This window comes from Hoplias malabaricus, chromosome X2 (genome assembly GCF_029633855.1).
Source record: "Hoplias malabaricus isolate fHopMal1 chromosome X2, fHopMal1.hap1, whole genome shotgun sequence".
NCBI classification, from domain to species: Eukaryota; Metazoa; Chordata; class Actinopteri; order Characiformes; family Erythrinidae; genus Hoplias; species Hoplias malabaricus.
The window spans coordinates 42,466,793-42,494,357 of NC_089819.1; the positions used below are offsets into that span (position 1 = coordinate 42,466,793).

Consider the following 27,565-nt stretch of genomic DNA (forward strand, 5'->3'; position numbering starts at 1 on the left):
GCAGTTTATGGGGGTTTCGTTACCTGTTGTTGATTTCAAAATTAAAATAAACCCCAGCGACCGAGATGGAAGGGACCGAGGCGAACCGGAGGAACTGCGCCAAAAGTCCGGAGTCCGGCGCTCTGTTAAACTCAGAGAAAAACCAAAGCGGCTCGAAGGAGAGGGTGACACTCAAGAAAGAGATAGGTCTGCTGAGCGCGTGCGCTATCATCATAGGTAAGCACTTAAGTACTTCAGTGAGGTGTGTGTTTGTGTGTGTTATCAATGAGTTTTGTCTCAGTTAAATGGCCTCAGTGACAGTGAAGTAGATCCAACACTTCAGGTAAAAGAAGCGGCGAGAACGAAGAGGAAGAGAGAACTTTTTGCGAGTTGCATCATACAGAGAGGTATGAACATATACGTTAAGTCTGTTGAGCTGAAGCTACACCTGGGTGTTAGAAACCACCTTCATTCTGAGGTAAAATCTGCAACGTTGGAATGTCGTGTGAGGTGAAGTCAAACCCGTAGTGCTGAGGTGAGGTGTACCGTTAAAACCCGAAACCTGACATTGTTATACTGACAGACCCATGAGACACCTACCTAAAACTTAAAGACTGTACTCTACAATACTTGTTGTTTTTATTCATTTCAAAAACCAGAGTTAGGTATGACTGGAATAATATAGTCTTATTATATAGTCTATAAAGTATCGTAATATATTGTGTAGCATAGAAATGAGAGTGTGGAATAGTGTGAACTCACACCTCTAAACTACAAACACAGTGTTGAGGTAAAACAGGACACGAGTGATCAAGTTAAAACTTCATTTCCTTATGAAGCTCAGCAGAAAGAGTCTAGCGTGTTTATCTGGACGTGGGCAGTCTTGAGGAGAGAGATAAATAACGAAAACTTGAGTACAGTTGGTCTCTCTCTCTCTCTGTCTCGCTCGCTCTCTGCGCACGTTGCATCAGTTCTTGGAGAAGCTGGCGCGCCTACGTGGCTGCAGCGCGCGTTTACCTCACACACACTCACACACACACACTTTAATCTTCATCACTCATAAGTCTGCCCAAAGCCTGTAACTTTACTGAGGAAGAATCACAAGCATGTAAAGCACTAACTCTCGCTCTTTGTTTCAGAACGAGCCAGGCCTTTACTTTGTTTCCGTTTTAATACAGCGAGCGTGCAACACGTGGTGTCATATTTCTATCCGGAAAAGCAAAGTATAGTATTGCACCACGTGGCGCCTGATGTTTTTTTTTTCAACTTATCGTGTCAGATAATGTATATTTTTATAATAATTACTTATATAAGAGTTCAGGTAACATTTTACAGCTGTAAGATATTTTTGTTATTTATTTCACATTTTTAAATGATAACAACAATATAAAAAATGTTAATTTAGTCATACAGCACATTTCTGGACATTGAAAACAGTTTATATTATTTGGAAGATTAGGCAATTTGCTCAACAACCAGTGTACAGGATCCACCTGGATGATGCAATGGCAGCCAGTCCCCACCTGCTACCAGTGTTCTTATCACGCATTGGCTACTTTTAATAGGGTGACCAGATCTGAGATGGTGAAAAAGAGGACACGTCTCGGATGAGCTCTCACAAGAACTTACATTTACGTTTCGGCATAGCTGCTCGAGATGAGGGTAGGTACATGAGCATTGCCTGACGTAAACAAGGACTACTGACGTGCAGACTGACCAATTAAATGTTTACACAGAAGGTTATCAACCAATAACGGTAGCGCTACAGTCTGACCGTCCAATCCGAAGATTTTAGGCTACTTCACCACGCCCCCTTCTCACTCAAGCGAACCAATCGGAGTAGGGGAGGGCGGGACTAGTTTGTGAACGAAACGCTTCTCGAAGTTCTATGTAAGCTCTAGGAAAACAAAATTTTTCCCGGACGTTTGTGAAATTCTGCCCGGACATTTTTTTAAGTCTAAAAAAGAGGACATGTCCGGGTAAAAGAGGACGTCTGGTCACCCTAACTTTTAAAAGAAAATGTTTGACACTTTCTCACATGTAATACAATTAGGTTTTGGTCACAGACTTTTAATTTGCAAGGACTGTAGGTCATGCAGGTCTTTATTTGTATGAGCCAAGACTAAAAGTGTATGATAATTTTATACACAATTGGTTTTATTGGAAGATCAAGATTAGAAGAGGATGGAATTAAGACGGCTATTGTGATGATTTTACAGAGTACAAAATTTGTTTGGTGCTAACAGGCATAAGATTAAAGGACACCTCTGGGTCAGATTTGGATCATGAGAGCTAGGTGTCTTAAAATTTATGTTCAGATTTTAAAAATTTAATTGACAGGGCTGAGTTTGAAGCTGTTATAAAATGCTCACTGTACCCACACTTGTGAGTATCCCACAGTAAACCAGTTTTAATTTCATGATTTTAATGGTTATTATACAGTTGGGGTCATCTGCAATCTAAAGCAGATTTATACTTATGCGTTGACTTGACACAGATCCGCTATGTAAGAGCCCTACGCAGTTGTGAGTGTTTTTACCTCTGCTTTGGTGGATGCTTATCTCTGCAATTACACTGCCACACCACTAGGGATGAATCTCAAATTTCACCCTCTACACTATGTAGTAGAATGTTGTGGTGTAGTAGAATTACTTTTATAAATTACCACAGTGCAGTATTTAAGGAGTAGGTTGTTGTTTGGAACAGAGCATAGTTTACATGAGGTGCCAGGAAAGACACAAATACAAAGTCCAATTTCTGCTTGCTGTTTTTTTCCTTTCAGTGTCATCTATTTTTTCCTTTGTTTAACTTCTTTATTCCACATTATGTCTGAGGAAATCTCTCACCATGAATTTGCTGCTGTCTGCAGTCTCTATAGTGTGGAGGAGTTCATGTTTCTGTACATCTTCAGTTAAAACTTAAAAAATATCCATCCAACTACTGACCAATCACAGTTGTTATAGTTTGCATTGATGCAAGACATAGTAAAATTTCTGAAGAGATGGTCGTCAGGCTATGGCAGCGCTGTCTCCTCCCTCCATCCACAACTGAATTTCCCTTGATCAAGGCACATAACCCCTTAACCCCAAGACACTTAATTGCCCCCTAGCAGGTTGCCTGAAGCTCCATGTGTGTATTCACTGCCTCTAGTGCAGTAGTTAATTTGTGTGTGTGTGTTTTTATTGCGATGTATGGGTTAAATACAAAAGAAAAATGCTGTTGTATGTTGTACAAAGCATGTTTTATGCCGTTCAGTGTTTATCATATTTTAGTTCATTGTGTGTGTGCAGGTGAATATCTGTAGCCACAAGGGGTTCATCTTAAGCCCCTTTCACACATGCACAGTAACCCAGAAATGTTTTACCTTGTGAAGGCAAAGATTCATAACATTTGTCCCAGACCTTACATTGACTTTTTTCTGCTAGCCCCATAGTACAAAGTCTGGTGAGAACTCATCTGACAAAGAAAATCTCCCACTGTTCACTAAGTGCATGAAAGGACATCTGTAGAAATTCTCCAGATCTGATTCTCCTCACTCCTTGCAAACAATGTCTTTAAACATTGGTGTTATTTATTGACCTGTCAGAGTTAGACTGGTCTTTCCAGTGTGGGAAACAATATCATAGCTGCCCAGTTAAAAACATGTATATGCATATTTGTTAGATTTTTAATTTAGTACATTATTTGAATACAGCATCTGTTCTTACATTGTGTGAAATTTCATGATGAATGGACCAATTGAAATGCACCAAAATTATTTTGAATAAAATCCTTATACACTGACTTCCATTTAAAGTTAAGAAGATATTTTCCTTCTCATATGAAGTTACTATTTTGGAGATACAGTTTTTGGACACCTCACACGGTTCCAGGTTTCTGAGATTGTAGGTTTGAGGCCCTGTTTGATTGGAGTTTGGTGTGTTCTCCCTGTCCGCGTAGGTTTCATCTGGGTGTTAAGATTTCCTCCCACAGTCCAAAACAAACATCGGTACTTAGATTGGCTGTGCATACGTGTCCATATATGGGAGAGTGTAAGTGACTCTGTGAGTGTGTGGTGCCCTTTGATGGACTTATGCCCCCTCCAAGGTGTGTTCCTGCCTTGTACCCAGTCATTGCAGGGAAGCTATATATGTGACCCTTAACTGGACAAACAGTTACAGACAATTAATTAATATATGTTATCATGGCTTTTTTGTGCTCTTTTGGTATGCTTTTGGATACAGTTCCACAGAACAGAACAAGAAAGATGTTTCTAATCTAGCTTAAGCTAAATCAAATTCTAAAGAAAGCAAAGCAAAGACCAAACACAATCTTAATTCTTATTAAGTATAAGGAGCTCAGATCACAGACATCAATATACACATACAATAGTCAACTAACATGGCAGATAACAAGTGTATTATATTCATGGATTATTGTTGAAAGGAGACTGTATGATGGCTTTCATCACACTGTTTGCATTGGGGCATTTCTGAGCTGCTAAAGTAAAGGTCGTCTGAGGTTAAAGTATGGGTTTGTGCTGAAGTTTCCATCAGAAATATTGTATTTAATTTTTTTTTCATTGGACACTACTGTAGGGTTTGGCGAATTTAAATTCACAACAGCCCAGTTTTTAACTGCAACAACATAGGCTTTTAAAAGCAAACAGCAGGGGCCACAGAACCACACAAAAGCTACATTTACCAACCTTTCTGTTGGTAAGCTGAGCTCTAGTCCCAGGCTAACATGTCTGCCTGTTGGGGGTTTAAATTCACTGGAAGATTCATGCAAGAGTTTGCAGTATCCAGCTTGAATGCCAGCCGTTGATGGACTATCCATGGTGATAAAGGTCAACATTACGAGATCCGTTTAGGAACAGACACTTCTTACTTTCTGGCTGAACGCCTCAGACAAGGGAGTATACCATTCTATAGGAGTATTACTTGTTTATTCCAAACAGTAAGCACTTCCATCCCTCTCCGTTTCTTTATTTCTGAAAGAAACTCCCACTTTCTGAAAGAGCTGGGGGATGAATGGGTGTGAGAAAGAGGTCTATTTCCTCCAAAAGGTTCTAAATGGACAAGCAGCAAATTCATCTAATTAGTGAAAGCTGTGAAACGTATGGCTCAGTTTGGTCCTGGGCCCATTCATTGCATATACTATATATTTCAATCACTACATCCTCTGTGTTTACAAATATAGGACAATACATTTACTGACTTCTTCTGCTGCTGCTGCATAACGGTTTATTAAAATGAACAACAGAGGCATGAATGCAAAGCAGAAGTCAATAACATTCAATAGCATACACAAATCAAGTTAAATCTGAATTGGAAAATGTCAAGTGCAACCAAAATTTAGCTTAATTCCAGTTCTTATTACAATATAGGCAAAGCATTCTGTCCACATCTTCCAAGACACCTGAGGGTCCGTATGCATCTTCTCTATTTTTGGGGAATTTTTGTGAGCCTTATGGCTAAAGTCAATATAGCTATACGTTTTCCCAGCATTTATGATGCACTTCTGAACTTGCTAATTGGTAGAAACCTCTGTATGGTGTTGCGATACATGCACACTGTGAGCACCCACAGCACATGTAATTTGGCCTTATTAGCCACTGCCATACAAGACGAACAATTAAAATGTGCAGCTTTACTTGTCAGACAAACATAAAGTTTCTGAAATTACACAGAGCATGCCAGGCTTAAGAGACAGATATTGACATGTGCTGTCTTTGTAATGTGTTGAGTGTTCTTATAAAGCTTTGTATAAACTTTTAGGGCTCAAATTGAGAAAGGGATTTATTGGATAACATGTCAATTTTTTTTTGTGAGTATCACCCATGCTTCTCGAAACAACCACAAAATGGCTATCCTTCATAACAACAACACAGCTTGACAGCTGTGGGTAGAATTGTTAATATTTACTGGCAATGTGGGGAATCTAAAGCCAGGACAAGGAACAAGTTGACCAGTCAGCAGAGAGTATAGTTTATGGTAAAATTTGGATTGATATCTCTTGCGATTATTGTGCCTAAAACTTGAACAGGTTGATGATTTATGTGATTTGGTCACCATGTTGGTCCAACATATGGACAATTTCCAATCTGACAGTTCACTTTAATTAAACAGTATCTTTAAATTTTAAGGGATTTATGGTTATCATCCTAAATATTTTTACTTTTGTAATTGTTTAGCAATATTACATTACTACATAATGTAAACAAATATGTAATTGCATTATTTCAGTGTGAATTTGAACTAGCTTACATATTCAAAATTTATCTTTGCATCATGAGTATGATAAGCTTAAACCAGGTGTGTGTGTGTGTGTGTGTCAGTCACCTTCAGACAATCTATAAATGATAAATAATGCAAGGTCTGAATTTTGAGTGAGTAGTGATTGGGGTCCAGCTTTGTTCCAGTGTTTTCCACTCATCATGGAAACCCCTGAAGCTCTGGGCGAACATTTACTTGCTACCTAACTCTAATTCATGTGAGCACCAAAACACAAAACCCCAAACAAACGGTATTATGTAATTCTGCAGCCCCCAGACTCTTAGTGAAGGTCTAGAGATCAGTTCTGACAGGAGGAAATGTATTGTTCAAAATTTTTCAAGCAGAACATTTACTGTACTTGCTCTGTATAGGCCAGCTCTATTCAGATTCACCTGCTCTTCACAAATTCCCAGTTAAGTACCTGTGAAATCTAATATCAGGTTTGAAATCAGTTTCTGTTAACTTTAACATTGTTTCCTTCATTTTTCTCTCTCTTTTGTTCTTTTTTTCCCTCTGATCTGGCCTGGGAGACACAGGCATTTTGACAGCTGGGGAAGACGGCCTGTTCAATAAAGCAAGGGTCGGATTTCTGTCCTCATAAAAGCATAAACAAGAATATCAGTGTAAATTTAAACACAAATTTTAATCTGATCATTATGTGTGGCCAGTAACACTGTCTGTTAAAAAGACAAAAAAAAAAGAGAGAATAAACATGAGAAGAAGAGTATGGTTAATTCACCCCACTTTATAATTGCCATTAACAAATGCCATAAAGATTTAAACATGCACAAATGAACTGCACAATTGATTTATGAGGCAAAAGGCTTATTCTCAAAGAAGATGGCAGAGGCCAGAGGCGGATTTAATTATTGCAACCTAATGGAAAAACATATCAACAGCTAAGAGTCCAGTATTTCAGTTTTTTTTAAATATAATTTGTTTGATAAACATTAAGATGTCTTCTTATGAATGTATTTATGAGTTATTTTGTTTACTGCAGGTAACATCATTGGCTCAGGCATCTTTATCTCACCCAAAGGAGTTTTGGAGCATGCAGGCAGCGTGGGCTTCTCACTCATCGTGTGGGTTCTAGGTGGAGGGATCTGTGCTCTGGGATCTCTGTGCTACGCTGAACTAGGTGTCACCATTCCCAAATCAGGGGGAGATTACTCCTACGTCACTGAAATCTTTGGAGGATTGGTGGGGTATGGTGTTGTTATATTTTATCTTTTTTATTTTACATGTTATGCAGATATGACTTGTTTAGGCAGTTAAGCAAACTCTCTGTAATATGACTGGGTTTTTAGGGGAAATAATTACCTAGTGCTCTAGGTAAATAATACATGCAGTATGTAGGTAGACTCAGATTCAGTTCCCTGCATTAGTGACCACAACATGCTACACCAATAAGAGTGTTTGAGCAAAACTCCTAATAGTACATTGCACGAGAGGATTGTAAGTAACTTTGGATAAGAGTATCTGCTAAATGCAGACAATGAGAGCCAGGTGTCATTCAGAGTGGATAAGCTAATATTACACTTTTCTATCAATAAAAATTGCAGTGTTACAATAGCAAAATCTGAACAATCATCGAAATAGGAGCATTGTATCTACACTCATTGTCCATTTTATCAGCTCCACTGACCATACAGGAACAGTTTGTAGATCAACCATTACAGAATGTAATCCATGTGTCCAGTGGTCAAGGCCTCCACATGACCATCACAGAGCAGGTATGATTAGGGTGGTGTATCATTTTCAGCGCTGCACTGACACTGATGTGGCAGTGTGCTAAAGATTTTAAATCGTTCAAAAAAAACCTATGACTATCAGCCTAGCTGATAATAACATAGCACCTTAGTTGATCGTGAGCCCAAGAGAGTTTAGTCTTTTTTAACATTTAATAGTGTTAAATATATTTGTGTAACCTGTATGTGTGTTTCTAACCCCAGGTTCTTGTTGCTATGGAGTGCAGTATGGATCATGTATCCCACCACACTGGCTGTGATTGCCCTCACCTTTTCAAATTATGTGCTACAGCCAGCCTTCCCCAACTGCCTGCCTCCCTATATCGCCACTCGCCTCCTCTCTACCATCTGCATCTGTGAGTACTACACACACAACCATCCAGCCCAGAATGTTCGTGGGCAGCTATAAACTCAGCTGAGCTCATGTCAGAGTCAGAATATTTATAAAGCTGGTGGGATTATACCAGTCAATTAGAGTCCACTATATGTGTGTGTGTGTGTGTGTGTGTGTGTGTGAGAGAGAGAGAGAGAGAGAGAGAGAGAGAGAGAGAGAGAGAGAGAGAGAGAGAGAGAGAGAGAGAGAGAGAGAGAGAGAGAGAGAGAGAGAGAGAGAGAGAACATGATGAGGGGCTGGTGTACATGTAAGAGTGTGTGTGTGCTACCAGTAGCCTCGTGACTCAGCTGGTTTAGGCCTGTATGATCTGGACTAAGTGATCAGAGCATATGAGAAGGTGTGTAGGGGGTGTCTGGTTGTTTGTGTTTGTTCATAGGCCAATTCCTAGAGCATGTCTCTTCGTGTCACTGGCAGAGTTGACAAGATGCATCCATCTCTATTTTTGGCTACAGAATCTAAAGCATATCATAAGCACCAGAGCTGAAAAGATAAACAGTTACTCTGATATTTTCCCCTCTTTCTCAGTTTGTTAGTGTGTATGTTTTTGATGGAGTGATATGATGAATATGTAGATGTATTAGATGTAAACATTTAATCCTATAAAATCATTGTTTTGTACTGATGTTAGCTGTACCTGACAGTGAAGTAAAATAATCCGTATGTAGTTATCAGCCTCACAGTGATTCAATTCAAATTCAGTTCTGTTTAATGATATTTGTAGAGTCTTAATCACAAATGAGCAAGCCATGCTGACCTTGGTAAAGGAATAACCATGTCCGATTGAGATAATGAGCATACGTTGATCTATAACAACATCAAGGTAAAAAGATGTTTTAAGAAAGTATATTGTGATGCAAGTGGACAAGGAGCAATTATAGTTAGAGTAAAATAAGAGACCAGTCTCATCAGTCAGTCATTGGATGTGAAGTTTAGATACTCTGGCACATGCAGGTAACGTCTTTTGAGGTGAGCAGGAATCCCCAAACCTTGAGGCTTGTTGTGAAAGGTGAGTGTAGGTGCTGCTTTGTGGTCAAAACTGGATGGATGGCAGGAGTACCACAGTGTGAATAACCTTTCTCCAGTATCACGTGATTCAAAATGGGCAGTTGTTCATCTCAGCACAGAAACAAAGAAATAGATTTTTAGAAATTAAATAATAAAAAATTATAATTTATTTATTGTTTTTTTTTTTTTGTGGGGAGGGTGGACTAAAAGTGGAGAACTAGAAACATATTACAGACATGCGAGCTTGTTGCTATCTCAATGCTCCCCTATTTTACCACAAATAAAATTGAGCAAACACATATCCAGAACAATGCATTAAGCTACTAGGCCTATAAAAATATAAATAAACAAATATACTATAAAGACATTTTAGCTGATAAAATGGAGCAGTTGATATTTATGAAAAAGCTAATTTGTTTGTTTGTTTCTTTATTCCTTATATTTTTCTGTAAAATTCAACAAACATGAATCATTTTGCTTAGTAGTCCATGATAAACCAGCTTCTGCTCCATAGAGTGGGTTCCTCATATGTTTGGGGTATTTTTGGCACATAACACCTGAAAAAAGTGGAAGAGGATCATTGGAGAAATTATTTATTGCCCTTCTAAATATCGTTTAAACTTCCTGTCAGACTAAATCTAAAGGCTTTATTATGAAAACATATAGTTTTACAAAATATATACAAGCATGTTTATACTCATGTCATGCTATAAACAGATCAAATTGATCAGTATTTTGAGATTGAAACTTTGGGCCTTGGCCCATCTAAGCCAAAGAGTTAATGAAAATGTCTTGGGTTTTCCAGCAGTTGTTTGGTTGTGTTTGTCTTGAGCCAGGACATGTGAGACATGAAGCAGAAGGTCGGTGTGGCCGCGATGTCCAAGCACCTGACCCTCACACGGTGAAGCGTCAGACTTTATAATGGTGCCAGTCTTTGAGGCTGCTACGGCCCTGGGGCGTGCCACCCTCATTGTGCATTGTTGGCTGTCACTGGGGCAATTTAACAAATAAGGTTGTCTAGGCGGAGCTTTGCGAATGCCGCCGAATTCAGCCAATCCCCGTAGAGATCCGCTGTCAAGGCTTAAAAGAAGGGACTGAAATACGATCTTTTAATTGGCACTGTGGAGTGTCTGGTGCATGTAAAGTCCTGCCAGATGAGGACAAAGACAGATTTTTGATACTTGATGGATATTGAGGGCAATGATGAATCATTGATTTTGGACTTTTAGATAATAATTGGTAAAAACATTGAATAAAGTATGGTCTTTTACTATGTTTCAACAGTTAGCAATAAACAAAAAGAAAAGGAATAAGACTATTTTTAAATTCAGCAATATCTATTTAGTATGTATTTATGCATTTATTTTAATGAAATATGCAACTGGTTATTAGTTTTTTTTAAGTAAGCTGTTACTAAAAAACTGAGAAAAAAAGTACATTTTTAAAATCAAACAAATTATGTGCTGATATTCTCAGAACAAAATCCAGCCTATCCAGAGCCTTGACCTCAGGATCATTGAATATGTTAATGATTATCTGAAACAAAACCAATTTCTAAGACAGAGCTTTGGAGAAAGAAAGTGCAGGACCTTCCACTGTATATTTACTGCAAATGTAATTCAGAAATATTTGATTTTATGGAATACATTTGTAAGGGACTTTTATCTTAATAAACATATCTTGACTGCATTTTGTAACATATATGAAAGTGTGTAACATTATTATAGCATTAAATATCTATATATTTTCATGTTTCCAAGCTTTAGTTCCCACTGTAAAATCTCAGTTCTGTGGGATTGATCGGAGCATTTCTTGGCACCAAACTCAAGCTTCCTCCCCAGTTTCTTAAATATGATACAGCTACACTAGTCAACAATTTGATCTGGAAGGAATGAGTAAGGGCTATGCATTAGAGAAACAAAATAATCTAAGTTATGGCCTTTAGTTTTTGATCCTGGGTCTGTAGATCTGTGTGATTTGATTGGTTGATGTGCTATGGGAATTTGCTTCTGGTATTTGAGCTTATGTCCTTTTGTGATTCATTTTGTTCATTTTTCTGCACTAATTGTTTGTGTTAATTTGTGTGTGTGTGTGTGTGTGTGTGTGTGTGTGTGTGTGTGTGTGTGTGTGTGTGTGTGCGTGTATGTGTGTGAATGAGTGTGTGAGAGAGCATGAAAGACTTGCCCTCCCCTGTTGAATGTTCTGAATGAATGTCACAAGGTCAGACTGCTGCAGTCTGATTGCGAGCACAAGCACACACACACACACACATCTCACTACCCTAGATGGCCCAGATACACACAGCTGTGAGGGAGGTATCCAGAACACCAGAACATGACATACAAACACAAAAAGCACAGTGCAACAGAAACAACATCAGATACACTCTTAACAAATCTGGCCATTGAGCACAAAAAGACTGATTTAACTTTAGATTTGTTACATTATATGATAATATAATGATTGAAAGCTGAAAGCTTTTCTGACTCCAATATTCTAAACTCCTGATTATCCTGATTCTTTTACACACACACACACACACACACACAGGCACAAAACCAATCTGTAGGACACCTAAGAACACAGTGTTCTCTGACACTGTTTGAAACCAAGAAGATAACGGTATGAACCTGTGAATGACCCAGAATTATACACGTACACATGAATACACACACACACACTCATACTCATACATACACACAAACACATGACTCAACTGGGAAGAACATTCAAGTTCAGCCTGCAGTTAATGTATAATTGGTAATTCTAACCATAATTAAGACCTGTTTAAATTTGAAGGACTGTTTAAAAAAGGTGGCTTGCATCATACTGCAACATCTTTAACTCTTAAATAACAACAAGGAAGGTTGTTTTACATGAGTTTATTTTACGGGCGGCACGGTGGTGCAGCAGGTAGTGTCGCAGTCACAGAGCTTCGTTGTGGGTTCGATTCCCGCTCCGGGTGATTGTCTGTGAGGAGTGGTGTGTTCTCCCTGTGTCCGCGTGGGTTTCCTCCGGGTGCTCCGGTTTCCTCCCACAGTCCAAAAACACACGTTGGTAGGTGGATTGGCGACTCAAAAGTGTCTGTAGGTGTGAGTGTGTGTGCAAATGTGTGAGTGTGTGTGTTGCCCTGTGAAGGATTGCCCAATGATTCCAGGTAGGCTCTGGACCCACCGCGACCCTGAACTGGATAAGCGGTTACAGATATTGAATGGATGGATGGATGGATGGATGAGTTTATTTTTTCACGGTTGCTATGTGCTTTAGATTTTCAGTCAGCATTGTACATTCACTTAATATTTTTCTTGAGTACAGTGATTGTTGGTAAATTCATTCATAAAGTGGTGGTCAATTAGTTTGTTAGTGGGGGTGTTGTTTGTATATTTGGAGTAAGTTTAAATTGGGTTAGCTTTTTTAGTAACTGTGAAGGCCATGGCCAGGACCTCTTGTTTGCTGCATATTGCAGGCCCAGAGAAGAGATTTCTACTCCATCTTTGTATCTAGAGTCTTTTTGTTGGTTTTATGGGTCAATTAGCTGCATAGGGAAATCCCTCTCTGCCTTTGGCCTGAGTGTTTTTAGCCTGGCAGGAAAAAGAGAGCAGTTGGAACTTCATTGAAATTCTCCTCTCATTAGCTTTGTGTTCGTTTGACACCATTTGGCTACTCTTAATAACTTCCGCTTAGTTATATCCTCAGGGGGAAATGAAGTCAAGTCTGAAAAGAGGAAACGAGAAGTAATTGAAGCACCTGGCAGATGTTTTATCAAAGAGGCTTGGATGCATGTAGTATAGCATGTGGGTCATTGTTCTACACTTAAGAAATCCTGCAATTTATAGCTAGTGAGGTTATGATATCACTGTACCACTGTAAGTAAATAGTAACAATCTGAGTATGGGTAGCATGTTCCATGGTTCAATCACTGGCCCAGGGAAGAACTTTAATTTATACAGATATTGAAGCCATTACATATTAATATCCTCTTCTTTATAAGACTATTCTAGACAGGCTTGTAGAATCCACAGTTAAATGGTAATAAGCATAAAAAAGGAACTGAATCAAATTGCTGGTCAACTGTGTGTGTGTGTGTGGGGGGGGGGGGGATGTTGGGTGCTATCGGAAGCTGTTTATTTTGGGGCGTGTGACAGATACCCAATGTTAGAGAGTGTGCATTGAAGTGTGTGTATATGTGTTTGTGGGTGGGCGGGCAGCTTCAGGCGGTGATGGATGAGAGGGGGAACCCGTCTCCCCTTTACTCAGTGTCCCCTGCTACATTGCTATGTCTGCAAGGCCAGCAGGCCCTGGAGACAGACCTCCGGAGCTCCACACACCGGATCTCCACCAGAGCTGTCTTGAAACGAGGCAGGATGCTGAAGAAATGAGACACTCAAACACACGCACACTGTGTAGGCCCACATCAGCTTCAGTGTGTATGCATGCAGAATGTTTAGTGCCCACACAGGAACCTACTGACTGGCCCCATTTGTCTGCTTTTTGGTGCTGTATAATTATTCCAAAATGTACTAGTGCCATCGTAAAACACAGCTACACTGAAAAAATATAGTGTGGTGAATTTGCTTGATTTATATGTGTGATTCTGTGCTATAGAAAGAACATGAAATATTATGTCAACGACACAATTGCAAATGCTACACAACACTCTTACACTGCCTAAGACGTATGCTTACAAGCATGTGAAAATAAAATGATTACATCAACACGTTACAAAATTCTTATCTGTAAAACACACTTGTTGATGTACAGTAATGGATTTTAAATTTGAGTTAAATTCAGCACAAGAGCGTTCTTCACACTATAACCTTGAATAAATGAGTGAAGAAACCTTTCCAAAAATGTACATTTTTGACACAATTGAATGATACATTTAATAATTGACATCATAAAATGCTCTGTGAAATATATAAAAAAACAATCCAGACTGGACAATCCATGCTTTAGGAACATGTGGGAAAACAAATATATTTGTGGCAGAATGAGAGTCAAAAAGACTGCTCAACTGGCTAGAGTTTTTGTAGCAACGGTGATTAAACAAACATTTATAGCTAAATCTGTGGCAGAGACATTAGTAAATACATTTGGACATTATGGTCAAGAGGGGCGGCACGGTGGCGCAGCAGGTAGTGTCGCAGTCACACAGCTCCAGGGGCCTGCAGGTTGTGGGTTCGATCCCCACTCTGGGTGACTGTCTGTGAGGAGTTGGTGTGTTCTCCGCGTGGGTTTCCTCCGGGTGCTCCGGTTTCCTCCCGCAGTCCAAAAACACACGTTGCAGGTGGATTGGCAACTCGAAAGTGTGAATGTGTGTGTGTCTGTGTTGCCCTGTGAAGGACTGGCGTCCCCTCCAGGGTGTATTCCCGCCTTGCGCCCGATGATTCCAGGTAGGCTCTGGACCCCCTGCGACCCTAAATTGGATAAGCGGTTATAGATAATGGATGGTCAAGAGCATACATTTAGTGAATGATGAATTTAACGCCTGTGCTGTAGTGTGATGTGTAAGGAAAAACAAAAGAGCAATTGTGCAAAAATGACTTGGAATCTGAATGCAGGACATGTTCAGGCTGTATAAACAAGAACAGTCCATCCACAAATACACAGAGTAATAATATAGCAGGGCAGGATTGAACAAGGGCCTACTCAGAAAGTCAAATGCACAAAATGTAATTAATGTTCAGTGGTAGAAAAACTAAAACACGGCTCTGCAGGGATGTAGAACAGTGTATATAGTCAACCTTCACTATATACTCCTATGTTCTCAGTTCGTGTCTGACTTTATGTGTGGTATGCACCAAGAGAACAGTACATATCTGAATGCTTGACCATTACAATTGTGTGGTGGCTTTGTTATGTTGCGGGGACAATGTTTAGGTTCACTGAAGCCCTTGGAGGGAAAGTTAAATGCAAATCACCTTTATGCTTCCAGAATGACAGTGTCCCAGAATGACAACTGCATACTGGCTCAGAAACAAGGGACCACTACTCACTACTCTCCTAAACTGAATTTTCCATAATTCACTCAGCATGCATAAGTGAATGGCCGTTTCCACGACTCTGTACCACATTCCAGCCTGTGAAGCACATATGACTCTGATTTTCCTCTGCCATGGTCTCTGAAATCTAGACCACGTGGCCAAGCTGAGCCACGTTGCGCCCACTCCAGCATGATGTGTCTGTCTTCCACTAAAAGTCGAGAGAGAGAGAGTGAGAGCTGTTCTGAACTGTACTCAGCTGTACAGAAAGCCTCTCTGTAATTACAATGACCTCTTCTGAAAGCAGTAAAGAGCCTCAGTTTATTTATAGTCTCTGTAAGCTCTCTCTGTATTTATCCAAGGATTTTTGAGACTTCAATTCATTTTTGGAGTGTGAGTATGTTGGGGATGTCAGTTACCATGAGTCACAGTCACACTACCGAGCATTATATGCATTGTAGGGCATTATAATATTTGAATACGTAATCCTGAGAACCAGAAGGACACTGTCAAAAAGGTTAGGAGTGTGTTTGTTCTTTACACTTTCAGAATTTCAGAAACTGCAATATCAGGGGCACAGAAATGATCTTTCACTCTAAGGCATGGACCAAGGCTTTTTTATGACAAACTTTTAATTAAATTAATTGTGTTTTGTGCTGAGGTAACACATGCCATATATGCTGACCCTATCAGACTGAATGTAAATGTGTGGATTTATTGAATTTGTATTTATGGATTATATTGATTTAATTTTAAAAGGGGCCATGTGATAGCTATGTTTCTTTTTTTAAACTTGAATGGATGACAGCATGAAATTTAGGGTAATGGGATTAGTCTAGGGTTATGGCTAGGAATGGGCTAAATTCAGATTTCAGATGGAAATAAAATGCAAAACTAGGTTTAATAAAGTTGTAATTACGGCAGTGATATTAACTTTTAAAACGTTTGCTACATTATATCTTATACCTGGCATTAGGTTATATTCACATAATTAAATTAATTTGGGAAGGTTACTGGCAATACAAAATAGAAATATCAAGCTGAGTGGGGACAACAGGGATATTGCCTTCTTGTTACGTCTTTGTCTGAGGTGATGGGCTTGCGTAATGAAGTTTTAAATGATTATATATTGATACAGTTTTTCTTTCTTGATTGTTTTGATAAGAAAAGCCTCTATTAAGTCTTTATAAAATATTGTTTTCTATCGACAATACAACACAAATTATGCTACAAATTGCTACAAATTACAATTTTTTCTGCATCCTAATACCACACAAAGAAATGACTGTTATGTGTGTAGTTAACACAGTTGCATAAATGTGTGCAAGTCAATATAGTAATCTGAATGTATATTTCTCATTCCACTACCTTCCCCTGCCCTTGTGTTAGTGCTGCTGACGTGGGTGAACTGTTCCAGTGTACGTTGGGCTACACGCATCCAGGATTTCTTCACGATCGGCAAACTGCTTGCACTTGTTCTCATCATAGTTGTGGGCTTGGTACAAATTTGCAAAGGTACGTACTTGTGTAACAACAAAACACTTGACCTTGTCTCCTGATATCTTCTATGTCGTAATGCTAGATATAGCGCACAACCCTTATGTCTGTAGTTTACATAACCTTATTGAACTCTTGAAATATTGTGATCGAAAAAACTTGAGGCCCTTTCTTCTATGATTTTCCTGACCTCACATGAATGTTCTGGACATTTTACACAAAACCATGTTTTTAAATTGAAATATTATAACAGATATTTAATTTGTATCTGTTACCAAATCCAGCTTTGTATATTCAACACTCACTTCTCCTTTACCTTAGAGATGTGTGTAAAATTCAGTTCTGATATCATGTTCTCTTATTTTACTATTTTATAAGATATATAAAGTATATTCATAGGCTCTCATTCCTTTGACTCAGTCATTGGAGTCAGCTGAAGATAACATTTAGATGGCATGATTAAAAATAATTTACTTCCCTTCACTTTCAGTGGGGGCTGGCAGTAAGAGTGGGTTGAGTAGCATACACTCAGCACACACATCCGAGTCACTAAGTCAAACAGGAAGAGAACATAATGACCTCTTTGTGAAGGATTTTCTCTTTTCCTTATAGGCTTGATTTATGAGTATGTGCATGTGTATGTGTACCTGATTACAAATGTGGTCTTTTTATTTGGTCATAGCCAATTCTACCAAGGGGTTTAGTCGCTTGCTATGAAACTACGCACAGTTTTTTTTTCTATCATTCATTTGGGAAAAGTGACATGTTAATATTACTGTTAAATTTTGCTAATGCAAATTCATGCAAAAGTTCAGCAAATTTGGAGGAGAATGCTAACTAATGCTAGCCAGTGCCAATTTTGTTAAAATGAAAAGATGCCCATATATCATAGCATAGCATTGAGTGATTGGGATGAATATAGAGGCCATTAAAGAGGCAGTTATACTGCACAAAGTTTCAGCCACAGACGATCTGCACACAAGTTGATGGAGACTCTGATACCTTCAGTGCGCTAATCCGGCCTTACTCTCAGGATTCTGTCAGTTGCATTCTGATTGGCTCTCTTAATGATGGCAACCAGGAGCCTCATATTTATGTATTTTAAAGTAAGGTGACTACTTCACAAGTACACAAATTATAAAAAAAGAAAAAACTTGAAACCCACCCTGACACAGGGAGAACACACTAAACTCCTCAAAGACAGTCACCCAGAGCAGGACTCGAACCCCCAAACCCAGATACCTGGAGCTGTGTGACAGCAACACTACTTGCTGCGCCAGCATACTGCCCCTGTAGTGAGTTAAAAATCGACAAAAATGGAGATACGTTTTTTTAATTGGACAGCACTGACATCTTAAAAGATGACAGTTCAACATATTTTTTGCCCAAACTTTAACCTAATTTCTTCCTGCCATATTTGTAACATAGAGCTAAATTGTACAGAGAAGAACGTTCCACTCACGTAGAAGCATAAAACCATGGATTAATGGTGAAAATAAAAATCACTGGCACCTGCTGGTTTTATCTGGTATTGCCATGAGGATCATGGCCTTCTCTTTAACACATGAAGAAAGATTATGATTTACTTGCTGTATTGAAACTTTTAGCATGGATATTATTCTTGCAGCTGCATTAAACATTACAGGTTATTGCTTAAATGTGGCTGCAAATTTGAGTGAAAGCATGTTACTATGTTTTCCATAATTGTGTTTTCAATATGGAGCCATTTTAATGATTAAACTATGATTAGATTATTGCTTTCCTTGTTGAAGTATTGAGTTCAGGGAAACAGATGTAGTCCTGGTCTAAATAACAGAGCAGAGGCCAATATTTCTTAAGCTGAGACTGTGATGTTTTATAGTGATAACTTTGAGTGTGTCAAAATATTCATGTCCTTTTGTTCATGTCCTCATTTATTTATTTATTTTAACCACAGGCATTCTTCAAAACAACAGGGAGACAAATGAGAGAGACACATAAATAAAATAGAAAAGGCACTGAAAGGCATTGCATATTCACAGTGATTATCTCAAAAAAAGTTCTAGGTTAAACACATCATTAAATGACCACTGGGGTGACTGGAATGTCCTTAACAGGTAGCATTATGCAATCAAAACAATTTCAGAACATTAGTTATTATTATAAGAAGGTACAAGCAGTGAGGAATTTAGTTTTATGCAAGGAATTATCTACATGCTGTAGTTTTCAGTCTCTCTCATGACTTATTATCCTTCTTGCTTTTCTTGTATCACCTTCAATATCTTTGCCTAGGAAAGAAAAGAAAAAAAAAAAAATATATATATATATATATATATATATATATATATATTGGACATTGTATATATTTAAACAGCTTTATAAATCTATGTAGGTTAGTTTGCTAATTTATTGTATTGTGCAAGGGCTATTTGTTTAATAAGAGATTTATTGGTTAAAGTGTTATAGCTCAGAAATTGAGCTAGAAAAATGTATGTTATTATTAAAAGGTAATAACAGGGGCTAATCTTCTCACTGGAAGTGAAAAGTGGAAACAGGGTTATTTGAGATTAAAATACATTTTGTTTTTGTCACTTGTCACTAAACTAACTCCACACAAGCACTGCTATAGACCTGTAACTGCACTAGAGCAAAAAGGAAGTAAACCACTCACACTGTTCATTAACACCTGCAGCTGATGACCATGACAATTCTACACTAATGTCTGTTCTAATGTCTAGCAAATGTTTCGCATTGTTATGTATGATAATAATAAAAATGCCTAATTACAATAAGCTGGAATTGAAGAGAATTCCCAGATTGATGTAATATCCTAGTAGTCCACTCATTGTCGAGTTCTCCTCCCAGCAACAAATCTGATACACAGCTTTGTGCCTTTTTATGTTCTTTCCATTTGACTTGAACAGATGGTGTAAAATAAACTGGCATATTGTCCACCTGTAGCTTTTATACACATATCTAGTAATCGCTTATGGACTTTGGACCCTCACGTTCTCTTCTCTGTTTCTCTTCTGTAGGGCACTATGATGCTTTGGAGCCACAGACAGCATTTGAGTTTATTCGAGATCCATCAGTGGGGCAGATCGCCCTGGCATTTCTGCAGGCCTCTTTTGCCTTCAGCGGCTGGAACTTCCTCAATTATGTTACAGAGGAAGTGGTAGAGCCTCGCAAGTGAGTTAAAAATTATGGACTCTTCAAGCACTAGAACTCCCATCCAATTCTCTCCTCACAAGACTGTGGATTTACTGGACTAGGCTTCAGTCTTGAGGCATTGGAGAGCAAGCTATTTCATTAATGTCATGTCAGAAGCGTTTACTAAGCTATTTTAATTTAATATAAATATAAATAAGCTATTTGTAATTTAATATATGGTTTCATGTGAGAAAGTCAAAATTAGTCATTTGTCATAAACATTCCTGCTCATCTCAAACTGTCGCCGTAGACAAAGTAGGAACTTTTGAGGAAGAAGCTGCTTTCATGTTTTTTTTTTTTTTTTAAGGCTTGCCTTTAAGGAAGGAAGTCATAAACATATATTTCCTTATTTCCTTAGGGTGAACCTAACCAAATATCACATGTACTAGACGCTACATCAGTATTATTTTGGTTTGGTGTATATCTGTATTGGCAACTGAATGTTGTAGTGAGGGAAACTAGATTAAGGAAAAAAAATGATGAGGCTTAAGAATTAAATGGTACATTGAAAAATATTACATTACAAACTATCAAATACTAACTTAAGGCTGGAAAACCCCTTTAACTTATAGGTTTGCACCATTCCTTTGTATGTATGCAATGTCTACACAAAGATAGATTTCTGACACTTGCGTATACAGTAATCCCTCGCTACTTTGCGGTTCATCTTTCGTGGATTCGCTACTTCGTGGGCTTTTTTATTATTTACATGTATTAGAAGAGGCCTGTAGGTGACAAAATATATCATTTACAAGTATTTCTTACGTACAGTACATGTATTGTTCATGTCCACATCCGAGTGAAATTTACTGACGCTAAATCACAGCTTAGGAATTACTCTATTAAAGAAACTGGTAGGATATCACATGTAGTTCCAGCTGAAAAACATTATAGAATGACTGCTTAATGCAAAGGGTGGGTTGTTAACAGTAACAGGGAGGTTTTTAAAAGTCCAAATACTCGTTAAATACATAAAAAAATATCTTTCCTCTACTTCGCGGAAATTCGTTTTTCGCGGGTGGTCTTGGAACGCATCTCCACGAAAAACGAGGGATCACTGTATATATTCACACAAATTCACATAACAACACATACACAAATAACGCAGCAGTAACTTTAGTGTGTTTTTTATTTAGGAACTTGCCACGTGCAATCTACGTCTCCATTCCTCTGGTCACTTTAGTGTACACTCTAACAAACATTGCCTACTTCTCCTCCATGACGCCTGAGGAGCTGCTTGCATCAAATGCCGTTGCTGTGGTGAGTTACTTCTGATCCCAGTGCTTGGTTTTGTTTAGAAACTTCAGCCTGTGTCTACAATGAGAAAACAACTATTAGGGTTTTTGCTTCTCAGTTTGATATAACCTGTGTTGACTTGCAGACATTTGGTGAGAAGTTGTTGGGGATGTTCTCATGGGTGATGCCCATCTCCGTGGCCCTGTCCACATTTGGAGGGATTAACGGCTACTTGTTCACTTCCTCCAGGTGAGGACATGTGGACATTCTCAGAAAGTTGCATTAGTGCTGGGACAGCTGATTCATAAATGACCATCTCTTCTTCCCAGGTTGTGTTTCTCTGGAGCGAGGGAAGGCCATCTGCCCTACTTGCTGGCCATGATCCATCTAAAGAACTGCACACCGATCCCGGCTCTGCTTGTCTGTGTAAGAGAAACTATCTTTTTGGTTTATGTATTTATTTATTTATTTAAAAAATTTGAGCCAACAGATATAATTCATTTAGAAAGTACTGTGTGAACATTTATTTATATTTAATCTTTCTTTCTTTCTGTTTCTCCCTATCTCAGTGTACTGCGACTATAGTGATCCTCTGTATTGGTGAGACTCACAACCTGATCAACTATGTGTCTTTTATAAACTACCTCTCATATGGAGTCACCATTGCTGGGTTGCTGTACTATCGCTGGAAAAAACCCAAACTTGTCCGACCGATTAAGGTAAACCTAGCTTAATCTTAGCGGCGAACTATTTCATTCGCTATAGTTAAGGAAAAAAACACACCAACACCAGTCCAGAACTAATGCTAGTTGCTTGTGCACAGTGCATTTCATCTTACTGTTAGGAGCTAGCACTGGGAGCTTTAAGACTTAGAGGTAATTATGCACAACCAATGTATTTTTGCATACACTACTATTCTAGTTGACAGTAGAGTTTGATTTATTGCTTAACACAGTCTCTTTCCAAGTTGACTACATTAATAGTCTAGTGATGTCTTGGAGTAACACTTCCCTGAATGTTTTAGAATTATTCATCTTCTTGTAATATAATATTAATAATAACAATAATATGTTCAATTTATATAGTTAATATAGTAATTATATATGTGTTCCAAAGACTAGGAGCAGCAGCACTAAAGGATCTGCCATCCAAGGTTGTGTGTTTGGTATAAGGGACAGTAAGAAGTCCAGTGTTGGTAGATCTAAGTGTGAGAGGGGTACAGTAAGGGAGAATCAGATCAGAAAGTTAAACCGGAGCCAAGCCATGTAAAGCTTTAAAGGTTAAAAGAATAATTGTATATTTTATAAGAAAATTGACAGGGAGCCAGTCCAGTTGCTGGAGGACAGGTGTGATATGTGAAGTGCGCTGAGTAGATGTAAGAAATTTAGCTGCAGAGTTTTTGATGTATCTTATCTTTTCTTTATTCTGCTATTTCATTCATTCATTCGTTTACTTCCCTGAGTTTTACTAGATGTGTTTTCCAGGACTTACACCTTGTAGTTTTATGTTAACTTCAGAGATAAAAATGACCATTTCTGTTTTTGTAGCAGTGCACTTGTAAATTTATGTAACAAATTCTTCTTAGTACGGCTAGCACGCTGATATACTCTCTTTTTTCCTCTTTGTAGGTGAATTTGTTGGTCCCGATCAGTTATCTTGTGTTTTGGGCAGTGCTACTGGGCTTCAGTCTGTATTCTGAGCCTGTAGTGTGTGGAATGGGCCTGGTCATCATGCTCACAGGAGTTCCTATCTACTTCATTGGAGTGCACTGGTCAGACAAGCCACGTTGGATCTATAGAGCAGTGGGTGAGTAAGACTACATCAATTATTTGCAAATAACTGTTGCTAAAATTTAAGAGGAAGACCATGCTGGAAACGTCTTTCTCCATCTTACTTTGCAGTATCTTCCTTCTGTTTGCTGAGATCTTTGCACACAGCACCATAGCCTCACCTCCTCCCTATTTCCTCTATGCTTATTTCTCAGTTCCACAACAACGATTTCTAATGGACAGCAAAAGCAGTTAAAAAATGAAAAATAAAAAGCTGTCTGATGTCTCTCCTCTACATTTCTTCAGTCATTTCTTGTATAACAAATTGAAACTAAATCTGTCTGCACACACACTAAAATACAGTTTTCACACGGTCAGCAAGGTCAGCCTCTGTAGTTTGGATGCAATTCAAGCTATGTAACATTCCATTGCTGTCACAAATACAACAGGGTTCAATGTCCTAGAGCTAAACAAGTGTAACTCCATGCTGATGATACATATAAAGGTAAGGACATTTCAGTAAATGAAGATATCCCATTGAATTTGAATTCAGAATCTGGACAGAAGGCTGTGTACGTTAATTAGGGAGTGAAAGCTTTTTCAACAAATCACAGTTTGAGATTCAAATCATGGGACCAAGAGAAAAGCACATCACTCCTTCTGGAATTCCTGTCTGTGGATCTAAGCAGTAGCTTAGCTAATGGGTTTTAGATGTTAGAAATAAAATAAAAAAAACTGCTCCATTATTTTAGAGCTAACATACCACTAGAAATCCCATAGATGCACTAACAGATACATTTATATTGAAGGCCTAGCTTTAGTGCTCACAGTTTACCGCTGATACATGATAATAGTTGAGCATTATGTATTATCAAACTACAATTTTCCCACACCATTAATCCAATTTTGCGTGTGTGTTTTTCAGAGTGTGTGACGTATCTGGGGCAGAAGGTGTGTTATGTTGTGTTCCCTCAGGACGACCCTTCTGAGACAGAACCTCTCACAGAGAAAACGAAGAATTCAGAGCTTTGAGCAGCAAGTCTTCCAGAAAATGTTCCTGTCCCTTGTTTTTTGGGGGATTTTTAAATCTTTCGCAAAGTGTATTTTTGCAGGTGGAGTTGGCTTCCACCACAGTGCTACATGCTCCATTTTTTTCCAAGCACTTGAAAAAATTTTTTTCATTTTCTTATGTCATGCTTTCTCTGCCTGCTTTGTTGATAGGAGTTGTTGGCCTTTCAGAGGAACTATTTTCAACCAACCTCCACTCAGTGAGGCCTGAAGGCCCTTCTTTTAAAAAATACTATGCATTCTGTGTATTATCTTGTGCCATGCAGGATCCTCTCTTTCTGATTTTTGTCGTTATTCGTTAACATCATCTGACATTTGATCTAACACGGTGCGAATGTGTGTGTGTGTGTGTGTGCATTGTGTGTGTTAGAGAGAGAGTTGGTTTGTGTAGGAAAAGTAATACACATATTTTTCTTCAATATTCACGATCTACACTCTTGAAAATAAAACTGGTAAAAAGGGTTCTTTGGAGAGATGCTAGGTTACAAATCTTAGTGACCTAAAGAATAGTTTTCGTAAATGTGGGTACAAAGCACTTTTTTAAAGTTGAATGATTTAAAGAATATATACTTTTTTTCTAGAATATTTTGTCCAAGCCAAGAACTTTATTTTCAAGAGTGTATAGTCAGTACGCGGTACCGTATAGTGTTTGCATGCATATAATATAAAGATAGTTTGCAAACAAAATAGTTCCGTTTTGTATCAGGTGTCTTTAAAGTCAGTCTGTCCACTTCTTAAGTTCTTAAGCACACGGCAAGGCTGGTGAAAATGGATATTCCGTATTAGCATACTCTTAAATGCTTGAAATGTTTATAAATGCTGAAATATATATATATATATATTATATATATAAATATATAATGCAGAAATATAAATGAATTTCTAAAACGCTTCTGATGAAAACATGATCATACACTAACGTTAACATGTTATATTAATATGGAATTATTTACAGTTTTTCACGATTGTTCAAACCATATGAATGAACATATCTATGGTTGCAACAAAACTTAAGTAAGGAAATCCATGTTGTGTCAAGCCCAGCCTTCATTCTTCAGAAAGTGTACTCTCAAAAAAAAGAGAAAGAATAAGCACTATTTTTCAAAATAGAAAACACAGAGAAATTAAAAACATTCTACAAAAATAGGGGAAAGGAGGCATAAAAACAGCATTGATATTTAATAAAGCAGTATTTTTTATTATTACACATATATTTTATAACACAATCACATCACTGCTACATTGAAAACATAAGCTCTGTGAACAGTTCGGCTAAAAGTGGCATGAGTGTATGTTACAGCTTTCAGCTCTATAGAAACTCCAAATAATCTGTCACTGTGATGTAATCTGCCTCACAGTATTTACAGTAATGACATAGTACAGCCACCAGGAATGTAGAAGAATTAAAACTACAGTGATGTAATAGATGACAAAAATATAATCATCAGTTATTCACTAGTTACGCGTCCAATACTAAAATCACTTGAGTGTAACAGTATGGGACAAGATGCAGCGTGTGTAAATCTGTCCATATGTTGAAATGTTTTAACTCCAAATGTGGAGATGAGCATATACTTTAAAGATATCAGTCAGGTAATAAAAATTAGAATCTAATCTCATAAGTAGTATGAGACATAGTGTATGTACAGTGTATACTTAAGTTAATTCTGCCGTATAGAACCTGACTGACACAGTGTATTAATATTCTATGTCCTGTATGGGGAAATATCTTTAAGTATATTTACTTTATGCTGTTTTTTTGCCCTATTACAAACAGTGTGCTCTAATGATTAACTGATTTTTATCTTTTAATTATTGTAATAATGGGCAATTCCAAGAAACCCATTTTTAACTGTTTTACATTTTTGTTTTGGAGTAATTCAGTTTTCTTTATGTTTATTGATTGGTAGCGCACTTGTTGAAGAAGCTCTTTGGCGTTTACTTTTAAATGTTGTTGAAATGTGTTCTGAGGCTTTGAAGCAGTCGAGAGTAAAGTGAATTTAATATTGTATTAAGAAACTCCTGATGGTTGTGAACATAAACTGTACACATAAGATGTGCTTATCTTTTCCCTTAAGCCAGGTCTGTAAGACAGGAATGTTCCACTCTGTGCCTCTAAGAGAACGCACACTGGTGCAAAGCACAAACAAGCCACTGAGACACTTTTAGCCGTTAAAATAGCCAAACCCAATTAATCATGTTTAATAATGGATCTATGCAAAAATACCTTTTAATCATTTTGTTTGTTTCTTTCTTTTTGCTTTTTGAGGACTACCCAGTTATGTGCCACTTTTGAACACATTCATTAGAATTGCTAGTGAAGGACTGAATGGTATGTCACTCTGTTCTGTTATGTCCCTGTTGATGTTGTCCATTTAAGGTTGTTGATTTTTGAAGCATAATGATAACAGTAATACGGCAAAACCCATAAATTATCCACTAATGTATTTAAGTAATTAACATATTGCTGCTGTCATATCAAAAACCTTCGACTGTATGTTTGTTTCTTTCTTTGTTTTTCATTTTACACCGTTTGAATGTGCCGGATTTTGTGTGCACATTTCATCATAAATGGACCAAGAGATATATTCAGATATTGCTTGGAATAAAATCATATTTCACTGATGCATAGTTTATATAAATTCCTTCTGCCATAAGGTTTCCATTTCTGAGAAAAATTTTAGTTGTGGCAAGATGCTGATGTTAGAACACAGGAACGCGTATAGGTCACTTCATCACGACTGAAAAGGGACATTCTACTGTGATATCTTACAGCAATAGAAACCTACTTCTCTCTTCTTCTCTTAGATCCTTTCTGCTGGTTCCTTTATGATTGGATACCAGTAAGCTAAAGGAATGTGAGCATTATATTCTTCTGTATATACATCACATTGTCACTATGTTTTAGGATATAAATATAGCATGTTTTATTACACAGACGGCATAAGGAGCTGTGTTTACCTGGGTTTATTCCAGTGTAGTATGTGAAACGCTGAGTTAAATGACTGTAGTCCCAATGTTTGTTCAAACTTCAGAATATTGTGATATTTATTTTGAACATCTTAAAATATCACTATATCACCCATAATCACCCATCGCTATCCTGTATCCAACTAAAGGTAAATTAGCACAGAATTGTTGCATAGAGCAGACATGAGGTGCAGGGTTTAAATTTGCAGTTCACTTGTAGGTTTAACATGAAATCAGCACTTAACAGCTATCTCTCTCTCTCTCTCTCTTGCTCTCTCTTGCTCTCTCTAAGCCAGCCTCAGCCTTTTCAGGAGTGAAACTCAAATACACACAAGTTCAATGCTGTAATTAAATCGCAGTGTTGTCTTAGTTTGATTATTATTCAGAACTCCAAAGAAAAGACAGCATTCCTGGCATGAGTTGAGTGTGAATCAAACAGAATGTGTGCTCTTAATTTCTGTTTATTATGTAA

General features: G+C 37.9%; 1 protein-coding gene across 1 annotated transcript; it reads left to right on the plus strand.

Moving 5' to 3' along the window:
• LOC136676921 (asc-type amino acid transporter 1-like) lies at positions 1-27,565 on the plus strand. Its single transcript, XM_066654219.1, has 11 exons — positions 1-216; positions 7,237-7,441; positions 8,189-8,340; positions 16,754-16,879; positions 19,876-20,029; positions 21,187-21,310; positions 21,432-21,535; positions 21,616-21,712; positions 21,856-22,005; positions 22,915-23,092; positions 23,981-27,565. The coding sequence occupies exons 1-11, from the start codon at positions 66-68 to the stop codon at positions 24,085-24,087; spliced, it is 1,548 nt and encodes a 515-aa protein (XP_066510316.1). The 5' UTR covers positions 1-65; the 3' UTR covers positions 24,088-27,565.